A 19,043-nucleotide genomic window follows, 5' to 3' on the forward strand; every position below is an offset into this window, starting at 1 on the left:
CTGTAGGAGAATGAGCTGGCTTTTAGTTCTAAAACATGGAACAAGTACCACAGTAATAGTAATAGTTTTATATCCCAATATAAAAAACGCCAGCCACATCAGATGTCAAAGTTAAGACACTATCCGCTTAAAGCTTGAGTCATTGAACATCAAGTCAAAAAAATTGAACCGAGCCGAGCTTTTATTCTCGTGATTGCAGAAAGATTCTTCAGTATGCATGATCAGAAAATTATCAATGTCACTACAATCACAGAAACGATTATGATGAGAGAGATAATGATGATGTACCCGCAACTGTGGATGTACTTGATTTTACAGTGATCGCAGAAGGTGGTGATAATCTCACCGCTACGCTAATACCAGGTAATGACAGTCGACAAAATTCAAAGCTTTTTCACAGTTTTTGGGTTTTCACGATTGAGTGGGTGGGTATTCTGTTAGACTTGAAGATAAACTCATTGACTTAAATAATTACAACACTGTTTCACTGACCTGTTCAATCTGTCCCTCGTCAAATTCCTGTCGCAACTCGTCGGCCACCTTGTTGTAGGGCAATGTCATCAGACTCGGCAGGGATGACATCGCTTGGTATTTGCGGAAGACGTACAATTGATGAGGTTCTACATGGGGTAGAGTGGTGATCGGAGAGTCATGTAGCCATCGGGCCTGTGAGACCATCTGCATTAGCAGCTGCAGTCTCAGCGTGGTGGCTAGCCAGCCCTGCTCCGCACACACATCTACCATGGCCTACAACACAAATACATGACACAATTGAGGTAGAGCATATTTAAACCCTAATGCCAAACAATTTAGGGTATTTATGAAGGAATTCCTTTTCTAGGAGGTGTGTTTTTCATGGCTTGGACAGGCAAAAACTTTTTAGAAAAATATATTCCTGATCATTGAGGCAGGATTTAATTGATTCAGGATTTTCTCGGGACAGGATTTGTTCTGTCAAATTATTTTTCAATGCATAATGAGCCAGAGTCGTCAGGGATGCAACGTAATGTGTGGCTATCAAAGCTACGTCATTAGCATACCCGGGCATCAAAGATAACAGTTTTAGTTACCATTTATTGGTTTTACAGAACAGTGTCATAAAGACTGCAAATTGATTTTGTTTTCATTATCGCCATCCGCCATCAGAGAGAGTATAGTTTACCTGTAAGATCCTGATGGACTGGTCCAGTACAGACTTGGTGTCCGTGTAGTAGTCAGTGCAAGGCAGCTGGAGATGAGAAAAGTGGGCCTGCAGCAGCAGATGAGCCTTTGTGTGAGGAGAGTCAAGTGACATCTGGTCTACGGCGATGGGGCAAATCTTGGCCAGATCACTGTGATCAAGAAAATCAGAGAACACCTATATTATTTCTTTTGTGACAAGAACTCAAACACATTTACCATAACTAGTTAAGTTGAAAATATGTTATGTTTAGGATTTTTCTGAATAAGTGCTGTTTGCACATAACACATTGGTTGAGTTTGCCGTTTTGTTGATGTCACATTACAAAGTTTAGCCTAACTAAACTGTGCTTAAAACTCCTAAATCTTAAGTGTATTACTTAAGTGTCTTACTTTGCTTGTGCAGAAGTCTTTATTTTACCTCAATCAGCCAAAGCAAGTTATTCACAGAAAATAACTACTGTTATAATAAGTACTTGCAATACAAACAAATGTTGAAAAACAAAAAAAAGATTAAAGGAGTAATAGAAAAAAAGCTTTAAAAATTGAAAAAGAGGAGTACGGAATCAATCTTATGAAGGCACAGAAAATTATGTTAATTTTAAAAGATATCGCAGATTCACCCACCCATTGAGCATGTCCTCGTTGTGTCGGACAGGAAGCTGGCTGTATTCGTGTACGTGACACAGACATTTGAGCAGTTCCTCCTGTGTCAACAGACCACTCAGGTTCTGTCTCAGGTGAAGCATCGTCTCATGACTGAGGTAGTAGAAGGATGCGATGCGTCCCAGGGACGTTGTACTGACCCCTCGACCGTCCTGTCAAACACGGAGGTTCATCATTTAAATCTCACAAAATATAGGCCCCCAACTCAAGCTGATTCACCACCAAATAAAAAACCACTTGACATATATTTTTATTTGATATTTTTGTGTTAGTACGCCTTAGTTGTGTCCATCTAAATAGAGATCTGGCAAACCACCTGAGGTTCTATCCTGGTTGAGATCCCTTTCCTAATTAAACTAAACCAAAGTCCCGCTAATCCAAACTAATCGTGTCGAACCTTGTTCGGGGATTAGTTAGAAATGCAGTAAAATTGCATAAAGGATAAAACAATGCATCTCAAGACTGCCAATGGCCATATATTGCTCCTGCGATCACTACGACGCCGTTATCGCCTCATGTGGTCATGTTCTTGGTACTACAACATTAAGTAAGACCTATAAATGATACCCAACATAACACTGTTATAAATAATTGACATTTGGTAAAAGCCGATTGGTGATTCCTGGTCATAAAAATTCACGAATAATTCCCAGATTTTTCTTGTTGGCCGGACACCCAGGTTAGTATTCCAGAACCTATTTGAATACATAAACCTTTTCCCTCAACAGATGGTTCATATTAGCTGAACTTAATTGACAGGGTTCGGATTAGCTAGACTGGTTTAGTTTATGCTTGTATTACTAATTTAAAAGTTTTTATCTGTATTGTTGGTATGGTTTATAAATAGAACAAGGCAGTTTAAGCAAAGTAAAATAAAATTAATTTCATGTTAAAAGTTTGCACCAGTAGCAGCAAAAAAAGAAAAAAAATACTCCCCAAAAACCTTTATTTCATTTTAACCCCAAGAAATTGGTGTATGTAAATTGTTATTTAAGCTTAGGAACTTGGTGTGTGTTTCAGTAGGATATGTGTTGGTGTATCTGCGCAATGTTTTACAGAAACATAAGCTGTATATAAAAGCTACAAATATGTAAACTGTTAAGAAAAATCAACTCACATCGTTCAACATGATACATTGTGCGTCCTCTAGAGTGGCGAGCGACTTCTCTATCAGAGTTGAGAGGAACTTGTTTATATCAAACTCCTCCACGCTCTCCAGCCCGTAGTACGTGGGGTTGCGCAGCAGACGACGGAAGAAGTACGTCCAAGTGAGATAGTCCAAAGCCTCCTGCCGAGTCTTGATTGTACCGGCGACGATTTCTGCGTTTAGATGATCTGCTAACACCGTCAACAAGCTCGACTCCACTGGGAACGGTTCGTAGATGAACTTCTTGTAAAAGTTCTTCTTCATGTCATGCACCTGTTGGTAATGGTAAGCAATCAAGACTTGTGGGAAAATTCACAACAAACACAAAGTATTTTTAGCAACAGCTTTCGATCAAGAATATCTCTATGCGACTGTAGTAAGTCAGCTTACCAGAACAACAGCCACTCCCTCCTGATCAAACTGAGGTCGGCCAGCTCGTCCCATCATCTGCAGCACATCAGTGATAGGCATGTCCACGTAGCGTCTGGACTTGCCGTCGTAGTACTCAGTTCCCTTCACCACCACCAGGTGAGCTGGGAAGTTGACTCCCCACGCGAGCGTCGCGGTTGCAATCAACACCTGTGTCAAATCAAATATTCACAATGAAACAACAACACATTGAATTAGCAAGACTAGATTTGATATTGAAACTACAAACGGTAATTACTGAGCAGAAAGTATGTAGGCCTATGACCTAGTCTATTATCCACTTTGCGGTCAAGCAATATGGGGTGCATTAAATACACACAGCTTTGTAACACACAGCATTAAATAACACAGGGGTGTTTACACATTTGAAACCGTATCCCAAAATTGCAGACCATGCAGATGTTTCATTGCAAGCGAGCCAGGCATATTACGCATAGGCAAGGTGCACACCGGTAGAGGCATGTGAGCAGAAAATATATGTCTCCTAACCCTTTATTTTTGACTAAACTACCTTGTATTTAATGTTTAAACCATTCCTGAAACCTAACTGCAACTAGAAATTCTAGGACCTCTTTCTTTACCCATGTACAACTTATACTCGACAGCAAATTGGTCTTGCCGCACATTTGACTAAACGCAAATCAGAAGAGCCGGGTCCAAGCCCAGAGTTGGAAGTAATTAGAACAGAAGAGTAGTGTATGTATTTTCCTCACTCTGGAGAAAGGAAAGAGAATGGTTCCGTAGGAAGGAAATGTTCATATGATACCTTTAAATTAGCTTTGTCGATCCAAACAAACCTGAATTTTCTGGTTGACAAACAACTCCTCAACTGTTTTACGATCTCTCTCTACCAGACCTGCGTGATGCATTCCAATACCAAAGGCCAGAGTGAGCTTCAGGTTGGAATCCTTTACTCCTCCCACAATTTGTTCCATTTCCTGAAAATTAACAATGGTAACTTTTAAACGGATTAAAGTAATGAGACTTTTTTACTAGACTGTACTGAGATCAACAATAAAACAGAGTTGAAAAACTTATGCATATACACGGGGTGTTATACAACTACAATTTAAAAAATAGGCCTTGCAAATGTCCAAAATAACAGGCTACCATTGCAGAAAATGTTCAGTTGCTTTATAAAGAGTTTGTTCAAACAGATTTATAAAAAGGAAAATTGATGTTTAGACTAACAACCAGTATCGAAAAAATTGACGATTAGGTCAGGTGTTATGTATTTGTTTTGGTGTCAGCCATTATACAAAGAGCAGGGTCTTTTAGAATTACAACAATGTGTTTAAAAAAATTAATAGATTTTAACTTATAAAGCTCAACATAAATCAGAGTTAGAAATAATTCTAATATTTACCATATACTTCAAACTATGGTTTCTGTTTGACCTCTATCGTTACAATTATTAATCAAATAAATTAAGTAACAATAGCAATTTTTCCAGTTTCAGAATAAAAAGTGTAGAAAACCTCTTTTCTTCTAAATGTAGAAAATTTGCACGCTTATTTCTTTAATAACAACCGAGCTTCAAGTTCTAAACTCACGTTCTCGTCCATATGCAGCCACTGCTTGGGATCGTCTTCAGCAGCGAGGAAGGCGATGAGATCGAGTGCCGTCAGACGAGTCTGCCGCCTTGACGAGACAAATATGAGCGCAGGTTTGGCTGGAGAGTACTGTCTGATTGCCTGGAAAGTTGGCCGGTTCATGGTGGCCATGCGAGGACAGTAATGTTTGCCGGGGAAACTGCTGATGTGCACCTCCAGTGGCACGGGACGCACTGAAGGACGGAAGTTGTACAGTCCCATCTGTTATACAAACTTGTGGATCATACTCTGTTCATAAAATTTAGGCGGTTTTAGGGGCAGTAATCTATCCCCTTCACGTCTTGATCCTACCATTAAAACATAGCTCAATAGCTGAGATTTGTCAAAATGTCAATCAGCTGCAACATACATGAAGCAGAAAAAAGTGGTTAAGAAAATTCCCCTCAAGCCAACTACATTTTGTGAATGGACTATAGTAATTGTAATATATAAGAGGATATTAAGAGGACTAGATTGTTTTAACGGTGTTGGCTGCACTGTACCAATGCCGTGACGTCATTGCTACCAGATTGCCGGCTGAACGGCAGTCTAACGTCATCCATGCTAAAGGTTAGTCATGTATGTTCTATGTTGTGCGTTATGCCTTAAAGTAGTGCAGTTCTTTATACATTTCATTGGCGCAGTCGGTAATTACGGATTTCTTTCTATGGATTAAAAGTAAAAATCTTTTCCGCGAGTGTTAATGGGAGACAAAAAGGACAAAGGAAAAGGATCTACTGTGACGAAGATGTCAGGTATTGGGAAGGTGGGAGAGTTTAATCCCCATGAGGAAGCCATTGAGTCGTATTTAATGCGTCTCAAACATTATTTCAAGGCCAATAGTATTGAAGATGGTAGTAAGGTTTCAGTGTTGATTACTGTTCTGGGCCCTAAAATATTAGCAGTTTTGTCAGATATTGTGTCCCCTGACGAGGTGGATAGTAAATCTTATGAAGATTTGTCAAAAGTATTGGTCAAACATTTTTCCCCAAAGAAGTTAGTAGTGGCGGAACGATACATGTTTTATTCCAGGGTACAAAAGCCTACCGAAACCATTTCTGAATTTGTTGTAGCTATCAAGCATTTGTCTAGTACTTGTAAATTTTCTACATTTCTGAAAGATGCCCTTAGGGACAAATTGATTTCTGGAATTAATAATGAGGTGATACGACAAAAATTGTTGTCTGAAGACTTAGATTTTGAAGAAGCTCAGGCTTTGGCTCTCAGGCTGGAACAAGCAGAGAAGCAAACAGGTCTTTTCAGTTCGAAACAGGATGTTAACAGTTTGAGTATGAAACGTGGTAAAAATGTTTTACCTGCTAGCTCTTTTAATAAATCCAATGTAAATGGTTATTTTAAACCAAATATGGGGTTTAATGGGAAAAATAAGTGTTACAGGTGTAATTCAGTGGAACATAAAGCTAATGATTGTCCATATTCTAGTTACAAGTGCAATGCATGCAATATGGTTGGGCATTTGTTCAAGGCTTGTAAGTCCCGAAATAAATTTAACAAGCAGAATTCAAAGTCCAAGAGTGGAAGATTTGCCCCACACAAGGTGCATCATCTTAATTTGGAAGAGGAGGACCCTAGGCCTAGGCCTAACTTGGATATAGTCAAGGAGACTCGGGACTTGTGTTTGTACAATCTAGGCCTATCTAACGGTACAGAAGCTTACAAGGTAAGACTAATGATAGAAGATGTAGTTGTAGAAATGGAAATTGATAGTGGATCAGCAGTATCCGTGTGCTCGTCTGAGGTTTTTGCGGAAAAATTTCCTAATGTGGAATTAAATCATGTAAATTTGAGTTTATTGACATACACTGGTGGGGAGGTGCCTGTGCTAGGCCAAGCTGATGTAACCGTAAAATATAAAGGTCAAGAAGTTATGTTGCCCTTATTGGTTGTGAAAATGTGTCGTAGGAACCAGCCTATGTTGTTGGGAAGGAGCTGGTTGGCCAAGTTGAAACTTGATTGGCGTTCTATTTTTTCAGTAGTATCGGAAGTAGGCCTACAGAGTAGGCCTAGTAATCAAATTAATTTGACTTTGTCTGAGCCTAACCCTATGAGTAGTGTATCAGGACCTAGTTGTAAAGATCAACTGAGTAGGCCTAAGCTTAGCAGTACAACTGAAGTTGATGTGCAAACGTTGAAAAATAAATATGCTATGGTATTTCAAACGGGAGCTGGAGAAATTAAAGGGGTTTCTGCTCACATTATTCTTAAAGACGATGTAGTTCCCAAGTTTTGTAAATATAGGCCAGTGCCTTATAGTTTGAGGGAGAAGGTTGAACAAGAGTTAGACCGAATGGTTAACGATGGAATAGCCTATAGGGTTTCCAGCCCTGAGTGGGCTACACCGTTGGTGACGGTTCCTAAACCAAATGGCGTAAGATTGTGCGCCGATTTTAAGGTAACGTTAAATCCGGTGCTGCAAACAGAGCACTATCCGCTTCCGCAACCGGAAGATATTTTTGCCTCGTTGTCAGGATGTACATACTTTTCAGTAATCGACCTCACAAATGCCTATCAGCAGTTAGCAGTAGCAGAGGAGTCACAACCTTTGTTAACCTTGACTACCCATAAAGGACTTTTTAGATTGAGACGTTTGCCGTATGGGTTGTCGTCCGCACCGGCTATTTTTCAAGCAGTCATTGATCAGATTGTATGTGGGTTACCGGGTACCGTAGCGTACTTGGACGATGTTCTAGTGGGAGGCTCAACACGTGAAGAAGCTTTTAGTAGATTAGAAAATCTGTTTCAGCGTCTGATGGATTATGGAGTTCGGGTTAACGAGAGCAAGTGTAAATTTTTGCAGCCTAAGGTTGAGTATTTAGGCTATGTGGTTTCAGCCACGGGAATCAGCCCCCAGCAAGGGATTGTGTCGGCTATTCGAAATGCCCCGGAACCGAGTAACAAGGATGAGTTAAGGGCCTACATTGGTTTGATTAATTACTATGGAAAGTTTATTTACAATTTGTCATCGAAAATCAGTTGTTTTTATGATCTTTTGAAGAAGGACGTCCCATGGAAGTGGACCAAAGAGTGTTCACGCACTTTTGAGGAAAGTAAGTCATGGGTTCTTGACTCCAATATTTTGGTGCATTATGATGTGTCTAAGCCACTTGTTTTAACGTGTGATGCTAGCCCTAGGGGAGTGTCAGCCATTCTGTCTCATATGGTCGATGGAGAAGAGCGGCCTGTAGCTTTTGCGTCCAAAACTCTTAGCCCTAGTGAGAAAAATTATTCCCTACTACACAAGGAAGCGTTGGCGTTGATATTCGGTGTAAAGAAATTCTACAAGTATATTTATGGTCGTAAGAACTGTGTGTTACAGACGGATCACCAGCCGTTAGCGGCAATTTTTGGAACAAAACGTGGTGTACCTAGCCTAGCTGCGGCAAGACTTCAGCGATGGGCTCTCATTCTGGCAGCATACAATTTTGAGGTTAAATATCGAAAAGGGGTTGACTTACCCCACGCTGATGCGTTATCACGTCTACCTCTACAAGACGATGAATCGTTGGAATTGGAGGATAATTATGTTTCACATGTCGAGTCTTGTGTTCAAGTAATCAATTTCTGCAGTGTGAGTGATGATTCTCCGATTACGTCTTTGGACGTAGGAAGATTGACGGACAAAGATACATTGTTGTCGAGGGTTCGGGACTTTGTTTTACATGGCTGGCGGGAGGTTCAAAATCCTATGTTGCTTCCATTTCAGAGGAGACGATTGGAGTTGTCAGTGGACAAGAATTGTATCTTGTGGGGAAGTCGGGTGATGATTCCTGAGATGTTGAGGGAGAATGTTATCCAGATGCTCCATGAACAGCATCCTGGTATAACCCGGATGAAGTTGTTGGCTAGAAGCTACGTGTGGTGGCCAGGTATCGAAAAATCCATTGAGGAGACAGTGGCGTCTTGTTTTGTATGTCAAGGCACGAGAAATGCCAGTCCTAGAGTTCCATTGCATTAATGGCCGTTAGCCACGGAGAGGTGGCGCAGAGTTCACATTGATTTTGCAGAAGATCCCACGTCAAGACAGCAGATGCTCATCCTAGTCGATAGTTACTCAAAGTGGATTGAGGTGTTTCTGATGAGCTCTACATCTTCCTCCAAGACTATAGAGAAGCTTCGGACTTTGTTTGCAGCCTATGGTTTGCCCGAAGAATTGGTTTCTGATAATGGTACCTCATTCACTAGTCTCGAATTCCGTGAATTCCTTAGGAAGAATGGTGTCAAATTCACCCTGTCCCCACCCTATCACCCGGCATCCAACGGAGCCGCAGAACGTTCAGTTCAGGAAGTCAAGAAGAGTCTGCTGCGCCAGGTCTTGAGTGAGAAGCGCAGTCAGCCTACTTCTTTACAGCATAAGCTAGATAAATTTCTATTTTCCTATCGCAACACCCCCACTTCAGTGACAGGCGTGAGTCCGGCTGAGCTGTTCCTACGCTGGAAGCCTAGAACTCACTTAACGATGTTGAAGCCAAATTTGCTTGATGAGGCCAGGAAGCAACAGGAGTTGCAAAAACGGGCAGCAGATAAACACAGAGGCTCTGATAGGTCCTTCAGTGAAGGCCAGCATGTGTTAGTAAAGACGGTGAGGCAGGAAAAAATTTCTTGGGTTCCCGGCCAAATTGTGGAGTGTAGAAGTCCAGTAACTTATCTTGTGAGGGTCCTGAACCGGACCAGGTTTTGTCACGCTGATCATCTAAGACCAAGTCAGGAGGAGGAAGAGGAAATATTGGTTAGAAGAGAGGAAGTGCCAGATCCACCGGAATCAGTGACCGTCAGCGTGTCGCCGGAGAGAGTATCTCCAAGTCGGCAGAGTTTGCCGTCATCGCCAAGTGCCAAAAGTCCACCGTCACCCAAAGGACGGAAGTCGATGGAAGAGGGGCAGCGTCCAGAGGTGCAGTGCAGTCCAACTCCTGTGGTTAGAAGATCGCAGCGGACTGTGCGCAAACCAGCTAAACTGGACTTGTAAGTGTGTATACACACGATTCAAGAAGAAGAATTTTTAGTTGATTATTAAAAAAATAAAAAAAATAAAAAAGAAGAAAAAAATGGAAGTTAAAAAAATGTTTGGTTTTAAAGAAAGTTTTATGTTGAATTAAAGTTTTATAAGAAGTTTTAAGTTGTGGGCCAACTATTTTATAAGGGTTGGCGAGTGTAATATATAAGAGGATATTAAGAGGACTAGATTGTTTTAACGGTGTTGGCTGCACTGTACCAATGCCGTGACGTCATTGCTACCAGATTGCCGGCTGAACGGCTGTCTAACGTCATCCATGCTAAAGGTTAGTCATGTATGTTCTATGTTGTGCGTTATGCCTTAAAGTAGTTCAGTTACCGTTCTTTATCTATTTCAGTAATAAAAATCATTAATGCTAGTAATAAAAATCATATACCAACCTCATATCAACCTCCACTTGGATTAACTGGCATTGCCCTGACAAATTTATAGGTCAGTTTATCTGCCATGAATTTTAAAACATTGGTTTAACCAACCTTTTCCGGGAATCTACTTATTTATTTATTTTTTACATGGCATGCACCATTTTACATTACATATACAGAGATAGTTTACAAAACAAAACAAAGAGTTTTAACAATATAGCACAGCACGAAAATAACAGACAGACTTAAACACAAACAGTACACATCATTGAGGGAGAAATGAAAAATGCAACAATTGATGGTTTACAATGATGAAGGAAGATAATAAGTGAAGTTTAGAGACTATTGTTCCAATCCTTGTTGCAGTAGTAAGATAATTATGTCTGTAAAGGTCTAGTTTTGTTATGAACCACATGGAAAACACACACAGGAAATTTAAAAGCAGGAAAAAGACACTACCTTTAGGAAAATTAAAAGCAGGAAAAAGACACTACCTTTTCAAGTAAATTTTGGAAAGAGAATAATAAGAAGTAATAGTAGTAGAGAATAATAATAAGTAATAAATTAATAATTTGTATAATTCTGTTTCAATAATAATGTGTGTGTATTATGAATACAGTAACTTTGTGCATGTGTTTTTAGGTATTTTTATTTTCAAGATTTTATAGCATATTAGTCTTATGATCCTTGATTAAGAGTGGTTGTACTTTACTTTGTTGACCATGGAGTCTGTAAATTTTACTTGACGAGTCGAGTACTAACTTATTTCCAATTTACAGTTCCATACCAAAATATATTTTAAAGTTGTTTTAGAAAAAGTCTGTTACAGTCTATAAGAGCAAAATTGTTTTTTCTTTTTTCACTGACCAAGACATTAAGCATTGAATTGCGATCATAGATTTAAATATCTACAACTTTAAAGAATACAGTAATACAAATTCGATAACAGAATCAATTACTACAAGACCGAAACTAATTGGAATGTGATAGTAAATTAGTTATTAGTTAGTAAATTAGTTACCTGTCCTATCCCCAGCCAGTTGGCTAGATCCTTGGCATTGGCAAGTGCAGTGGACAGCCCCACTATCCTAAGAGTTTTCGAGGTATGGCTAGCGATGAAGTTGGTTCTCGACACAATCACCTCGAGTACAGGACCTCGATCTTCACCTAGCAGATGTATCTCGTCTATGATGATCAGTGCGACTGCTCTTACGTAACCTCTTGTTTGCCAACTACGAGATATTCCATCCCATTTCTCTGGGGTTGTAACGATCACGTCAGCGCTGGCGATGGCTCGGGCGTCCGGAGTCACATCACCTGGAAACATTTATGAAAAGTTAAGAAGGAACTGATCAACAAACTGTAATAATTCATAATGGGTCTGCACATCAGGTCTGATGACATGAACTGGTCGGGGATGCAAAACTCCAAAACAAGACAAAACTTAAAATTAAAACAGAAATTCTGGGTTAAGTTTTTGTTTCCAAAGTAGGATAATGGTTTAAAGGGTTGGATTAGAAAAGCACATATCAACGATAAAAAAAACACAACAAGTCATTGCTAATGTACACCTACTAATTTTTGTGCTTGATCCTCAAAATAAATAAGGCCTCTATTTAAATTAAAAATAAGTATTTATACCTATTTTTAAATCACAGCTCAGGGGCTAAAAATGGATTTAAACTCCAGAACAAGTACTTACTGTTCTGAAGACAGGACAAACTACAAGTTAAACATGTACTTCTTACAAACAGATCCGATATTAAAACACTCTCTTCAACTCATTGTGTCTGTTTAGTTTAGTTTTTGTTACTAAACTTGAAATATAATACTTACTGGGTACTCAATAAACATTTTGGTTTATTTTCAGCCTTAAACTAAAAATCACATATTGTGTTATTTATTCAGACAAAAATTTAAGGTTAGATATAAATACCTGTGAGTTCAACAACGGAGCGATTCAGCTTCTGAGTCAACCGTACTTTCCAGTCTTCGATTCGTTCTCTCACAAGGGCTTTAAGAGGAGCTATGTATACAACCTGAAATATTTTTGAAATAAAAAACTATTCAGCTACATGTAAAAATAAAAATACTTGAGTAAGGCAGTTTCATATTGCCAAGGGGATCAACAAATCAAGTACTACATAGGAAACATGTAACTGTATATTGTAAAAATAAAAAGTGACTTGAAAAGTCTTGAGAGATTAACACTAAGATTATTTAACATCAACACACCCAACAGATATAAAAAACGCTTCAGATTCGTCCTACTTGTACTATCCAAGGTGAATTTGAACAAACCTAACCAGCAACCAACCTTAGAGCCAGGGTACTGTTTGAACACACGGAACATTGCTATTTCCGCAGCGATAGTCTTGCCGGAACCGGTCGGAGCTCCGAGCAAAACGTTGTTATCCGTGTGGTACAGACAATGGAAGATCTGAGTCTGGATGGGGTTGAAATGGGTGAACGGGTACAGCAACTCTAGCTGGGTATCTCCCAATGCGGTCACTGGTAATGGCTGCAGCTCTAGCAAGTCTGGAAACAACAAGTACAGTAGAGTTTCAACAATCCAATGTTTGGTTATTTCTTATTTCCCTCCCCTCCCCCTGGTATATTTTAAAGAGTAATTGCTACTCACTTGGTGCATTCTTTCTGTTAGGCCTACTCTAACAGGAAATTAACTGTATGTATTATTTAAAAAAAAGTTGACGATGTCTATTGTAATACTTGTATTACTTAATGACAAATAAAGATCTTGAATCTCTCTGTGAGGATATTTTTTAAGAGGAGGGAAAATGCTTTTACACACTCATGTGGCCAGCCTGTATTGTGAGACCCCGGAATTTATCAGACTACTCACTAAAATCCCCTCTACTCTGCAAGACACAGGCCTGGGATTGTTTGTCACATTAATTCAATTTAGGCGAACATGTGACCAAGTCCTCAGCGCTCGCACCATTTCTGGTATTCAGTTCTTTATGACCTAAGTCGCTGCGGACATTGGAGTACCAAGAAAATGAAGAGTTGTTTCTGTATGGCTTTAATTTACACTGTAATGGTCTCTGCCATTATGGCTTTTTCACAATATCTGTGAAGAAACTATTAAAATTTTGTTTAGCCTAATAACACCTTGTTTCCATGACCCGATCTTGCTGATTCGTATACAGCCCTCTACGCTCAAAAAATGGACTAAAATTACTTTTGTTATGTTATCCTGTTCACAGACATACATACATAAAATATTTTAACTAATAGTGTTTTTCACATAAAAAATAAACACTCTGGGGATATAAAAATGAAAAGTAAATCATTCTCCAGTATATAAGTCTTGTCGTACCACCTACGGTAATATCTTCTTCCCTATAGGGTAACTCACTAAAAGATATTGATTTCAATAAAAAAAAACCTAAAAGCACACACACCTGTGTGTTCTTTTCACACTCATGCGCTATAAGCTTCATTGTCTCTCACCTGTGTGTGGGGGATGGGTCTCTGGCAGGATGAGGTGCTGGAAAGTGAGAGGGATTGTGTTTACGGAGCTGAGCCACGTGTCGCTAGACACTCGTATTATGTACTGCGGCGGCAACGGCTCACTGATGGGGATAGTGATCACCAGCTCCTGCGGCTCCTGTTGGATCACCTGCAGAGAAAAACAGCATGACTTTCTACACATTTTTGGGTACTTTGGTATTATACCAACCACACCGATAAATCACTTCCAAATATGATTTTAATTAGTTTAAATAACAAAATCTCCCTAGCCTAACCTAGCCCAAAACATAGTCAACATAGGTTAGGTTATTTTATAATTATTATGTGTGGTCGTTATAATACCAAAGTACCAGTTTTTCATTAGATTAGTTACAATACAATGCCGAGTGTTTTGGAGTTTTACAACACCCGTTTCTTTTATTTCCTTTGGCCTCACATCTTTCTTCAGAATAACAAAGCAAGGGGTGAGCTGGTACACTGCAAGGGTTATACTGTACTTATAAAAATGAAGTGGCAGGTACCAGGATCCGAACCCATAACATTGCTGCTATGGATCCGAAGTCTGTCACGCAACCGACTAAGCCACCAACTCACAAGGGAAAAAAACAAAAAAGAAATAATAGTTAGAGAATTTGGATACATCTACTTTGAAAAACCTCCAGAACATACTTTACTAGCCGAAATCTAGCTAGCTATAAAAGTTTGTACTATTTATAAATTGGTGTACTTTCACACTTGATGGTGTAGGCTAAATCTTTGTCTCAAGTCTTAGTTAAGTGTCTTGAGTTAAGATTCCCAATTGAGTTTCAAAAGTTTAACCCAGTTTTAGTATACTTACTTGCTTTCTTGTGAGTAGAAAGTATTCAGAATGGTACATGTAGTTGTTGAGAGGATCTTCTATCCAAACCCAAAAAGCTTCGGATGTTTTCCCGTGTACTCTGTCATTCCACCTATAAAAATGATTATACCTCTTTAAGTTAAATGCAATTTACCAGTTTAATTATAAGAATCATTGGTACTACAACAATTTTGTTTAGCATTTGAAGCTTTCAAAGCTAAAAAAAATAATAATAAAAGCCAATACATAAATAATAATAAGACCAAGCTTTGAGATATTTTGTTAAAAAAATCTTCAAAGTTTTTATGGCATTGAAATTGTGGACCCCCTCTTGTACATAAAACCCTTATCTTCGATTCAGGACCATCAAAATATCATCCAAAAAAGATTTTACTCAAATAAAAAACCACACATTATGCCAAATTAGTAAACCTCAGTTCTATACTAAAACCCGAATCAGTCCACACCAACAGGTCCAAACGAGAATAAGCAAAATGTAGACACACAATTAAAAAATATGGACCTGAACACAATCTTAATACGATCAAACAAGTACAGTTTTTGAGTTATGAGATTTATTCAATTGTTCTATTTTATTCTTTACTACTCAATTTTCAGTGTTGGTTTTTTACCACTTCATTGTTTTAGTGTCATTGAGAAAGTTGTGAAACAATATCTTTTTTTACAAAAGCATAGCTGAGTGGTTATAGTGTTTGCTTAGCAATCAAAATGTTGCCAGTACAAGCCCGAGAAAAGTCAGTCGAGACTGATAAGGCGGCTAAAAAAAAATTTATGTTGGCTAAAAATAAGTAACAAAGCTACACAGATCATCTCATTCCAATTTACAGCCACCTCACATTCATATTAAGTTTCAATTTTTTTTTTTTTTTTTTTTTTTTTTTTTGAAAAGAGGTTGGCGGCCTCTTTTAAACTTGCATTTGCAATTAGCTCCATGGTGTGCGTCACTGTCTAAGAAGGAATGATAATGAGCTTCCAACAAGACAATATTACAGCTGTCTTGGCTAAAACCTTATAATGAGAAAAAATTAGCTTTATTAGCTGTCATTCAAAAACCTGTAAGGGGAGGACTTTGTTGTTTAATTTGGATGGATGTAACAACAAAAAGAATTTACTTGAAGTCAGCCGTGATGGTGAGTCGTATCCGCAGTATGGTGCGAGTGATAGGATGAAGGCTTGCGTCAATCTCCACCAGGGGAAACTCACTAGCACAGCGCTTCACTGTCTCTCCCATCTTGGCGTGACGCAGTATCACACCTGAGAAAACATAACCTTTACTTAAACTACGATAGTGGATATATAACGATAAATTGCTTGAATTTTAATAACAAAGCTTGTAAAATTGAGAAGTTGAGATTAACACCGGGTTCTGTTCTATCCACTGTAGAAAAGAATTGAAATTTTAAACTCAACTGATTCAGGGGAACTAAAATAGGCCTAAGAGTTGTAAACATATTACTTAGAGTTACATTTTTCTTGAAATACTTAAATTGATTACTATTTGGCTAATGGAAAATAGAAGAATAGTTGAGAGATTTGAGCAGCATAAAGCTCTTGTTAATTTTTTAACTTTTTCCATCACATCCAAAATTATAGAAATCACGCAAGAACAGCTTGAACAAATTGACAACTATCAATAATGTTTTTGATACCTATACATTTTTTGGACTATTAACAGCATCCCCCTATCATAACCAATATTTTAATTCAATAATCCCTCGCTGCCAGTTCTAAACAAATTTTCAAACATCACTTAATAATACCTAAAAATTTACTTGTTTTCTTTTCTTAAACCTTATTGATTTGATTACTCATAGCATTACGCACAGTTTAACTATCAACAAGACAAACACAGTAAACAAATAAACTAATCATACCGATAGCTTTTGCATCCATATCCCTGAGGTCGAATACACACAAGTTATTCCGCTCTATCTTGTCAATGATATCCTGTCCGAGGATGGTGAACTGGCGCATCTCCGACTCAAAGAACCACTGTCGACGCTCAAACTCCAAACACACCTGAAGAAACCTCCCGGCCATCAGGGGGTTCTGCTTGCGTAGCATGATGTCGAACAAAGCTCGGGCGATACGCACAGCGTTCTGTAGCAAACATGTTGCTGGTCAGTAGAAGGAAACACCTTTAAAACACCGGGCAAGCGATTTTGAATGGTTAAATTTAAGAAATATTCTAAATTGTATGACAGTTAAAACACTCGATATAGGTTTTTACTTTTTTAATGATATTTATTTTTACATTCACGTCACATTAACATTATTTTTTCATTAAAGTTTTGTACAATTTTAGATTTTTATACTATAAGAATAAAGATTTATTCATTCACTTTAAATCTTACACAGCTTTGAACAAAGTATGGAATTAGTGGAAAGTGATAAGCGAAGAGAACATAAGGATAAACCATGTAGGTACATGAAAAGGGTGTCCAACATTCCATCAAAATAAAATTCAAAGACTATTACAGGTTTTCCAAGTTTAAAATTCAAAATTTCCAGGACAAAACTTACCGCTAAAAATAACTTGCATCCCAACTAGAACATTATACGTCGTGTTTAGCCGTACATAAGCATCTGTCTCCATTAATTTGAAATTTTTTAAAGGTGAGAAAACATTAGGATACAGTGATGAATTTCATTCCAAAACCGAGAGTGGAAATCACGCTATTTCGTATAGGATGGTACCAACAATAAAAATTTAAAGGGAGCCATAAAAATTAGTGATGGACAAGACCCAAAACTTCGAGATTTTTTTATCTCGAAGCTTCGGGTGGGATTAAAATACAAACAGGATATTTTCGAGACAAGATAAAAAAAATTTAATTAATAATTAATTTAAAATTTTGAAATAAAAAAATTAATTTAAAAATTTGGTAAATCAAAATCTTTTTTTAAATTTTAAATTTTCAAAATTTAAAATTTACTGATTATTTCACTGATTTTAAACAAGAATCACTAAAACTTTACACTCTGAGGTTAAGGATGTAACATAGAGCACAAAGGCTTAGGTTTTTAGGAACTTTGTGAGGATAGCAGGATTACCGAATGGGAAAGAGTTCAAACTAGCACAAAATGCTGTCAGTGACAGTGAAATATTCTAATGTTGTGTGTACATAGTGTAAAGTGTTGTGTCTCTTGTGCCAGTTAGAACTCTTTCCCCTTCAGGTAAGCCTGATATCCTCTCAAAATCCCCAAGCTTCATTAATATTAGGCAAAACTAGTATTTCCCTTTATCTCATACTCTGATAGTATTTCTTTCAGCTAAAGGATGTTAAGAGTAGGAAAGAGAATGTCTTGGTATAAAACAAATATAGTTTTTGTGCTTCTTAAGCCAGAGTGGACCCACTTTGGTAGGCCTGATATTCTAACAAAAGTCCTTGTAGTTTACAAAAAGTAGGCCTTTCTGCTTGACTTATTTGACAGTAGCACAATCTGTTGGAGGCTCAGTTTAAATATGTTAGTTTTCATTGTAAATTTGGCTTTGACTTTATATAGAAATAGAAAGTCTCTATCTATACATTGTAAAAGGTCTAAGGTTCTTAAACACATGCTGACAGTAAATATAAGTTTCCATAGAAACTATTTATTAAATTCATTAACTTACACAGTAAATTAATGCAAGATGAAATTTATTCCTCCTGTCAAAATAAATTATGAGGAAGAATACAGATTCAAGAAAGTTAGGTATATTTACTCCATTCCAGAGGGTAAAAAGTAGAGAGAAAACTTGGCAGAATTCTTCTGTTTTTGTCACTATTGCTACAGAAGAACTAACAGATGATCACTATAGTAAGCAGACAAGTAGAAACTCCTGGGGAAAATGTGAGTAGAAGTACACGTAGACCTGATGTTGTATTGCTTCAGTGAAAGAAAAAGGATTCACATAGTTGAAAGGATTGTTAAGACTAAGCGCCAAAGAATGTTTGAGAAACATGATAAAATGTAGGTAGGAGATGAGTTCAACTATGGACGAGGAGATAACTTTTCTGAGAAACTTCAAGAGGAAGAAACTGAAGAGTTCTGCAACAACACTGTGAGCTGATTGAAGACAAGTGAGGATAGAATACAAGAACAAGTCCTGAAGAAGAGGAAACAACAATATAAATTAGATTGTACGATTGTACTTATTAGTATTAAGTATTCCATGTATCTATAATTTAAGTATCTTTTGTACCTAGTGTTAGTATTTTATGTATGTTGTAATAAAGTATCCGTGCGCTTTCCTACTTCAGCGTATACGGAGCGTCCCCTGGGTGGCGGATAGGGG

The 19,043-nt window shown here is 38.0% G+C and overlaps 1 protein-coding gene across 2 annotated transcripts in view; it reads right to left on the reverse strand.

Annotated features, from left to right (window-relative positions):
- Nucleotides 1-19,043, reverse strand: part of LOC128991496 (activating signal cointegrator 1 complex subunit 3) — a 53,256-nt gene that overhangs the window by 1,734 nt on the left and 32,479 nt on the right. For both annotated transcript variants that reach the window (XM_054414420.1, XM_054414421.1), the window contains exons 22-35: nucleotides 16,639-16,864; nucleotides 15,877-16,018; nucleotides 14,744-14,855; nucleotides 13,885-14,053; nucleotides 12,728-12,948; nucleotides 12,347-12,449; nucleotides 11,432-11,727; nucleotides 4,975-5,235; nucleotides 4,219-4,359; nucleotides 3,383-3,571; nucleotides 2,963-3,265; nucleotides 1,807-1,997; nucleotides 1,163-1,331; nucleotides 493-747 (exon numbers count right to left, since the gene is read on the reverse strand). In XM_054414420.1, coding sequence (XP_054270395.1) covers nucleotides 493-747; nucleotides 1,163-1,331; nucleotides 1,807-1,997; nucleotides 2,963-3,265; nucleotides 3,383-3,571; nucleotides 4,219-4,359; nucleotides 4,975-5,235; nucleotides 11,432-11,727; nucleotides 12,347-12,449; nucleotides 12,728-12,948; nucleotides 13,885-14,053; nucleotides 14,744-14,855; nucleotides 15,877-16,018; nucleotides 16,639-16,864 — 2,778 coding nt within the window. The remainder of the gene's footprint in view (nucleotides 1-492; nucleotides 748-1,162; nucleotides 1,332-1,806; nucleotides 1,998-2,962; nucleotides 3,266-3,382; nucleotides 3,572-4,218; nucleotides 4,360-4,974; nucleotides 5,236-11,431; nucleotides 11,728-12,346; nucleotides 12,450-12,727; nucleotides 12,949-13,884; nucleotides 14,054-14,743; nucleotides 14,856-15,876; nucleotides 16,019-16,638; nucleotides 16,865-19,043) is intronic.

The sequence above is a fragment of the Macrosteles quadrilineatus genome, unplaced genomic scaffold, assembly GCF_028750875.1.
Source record: "Macrosteles quadrilineatus isolate MER2022 unplaced genomic scaffold, UCM_ALF_1.0 Scaffold_4__1_contigs__length_99947679, whole genome shotgun sequence".
Taxonomy (NCBI): Eukaryota; Metazoa; Arthropoda; class Insecta; order Hemiptera; family Cicadellidae; genus Macrosteles; species Macrosteles quadrilineatus.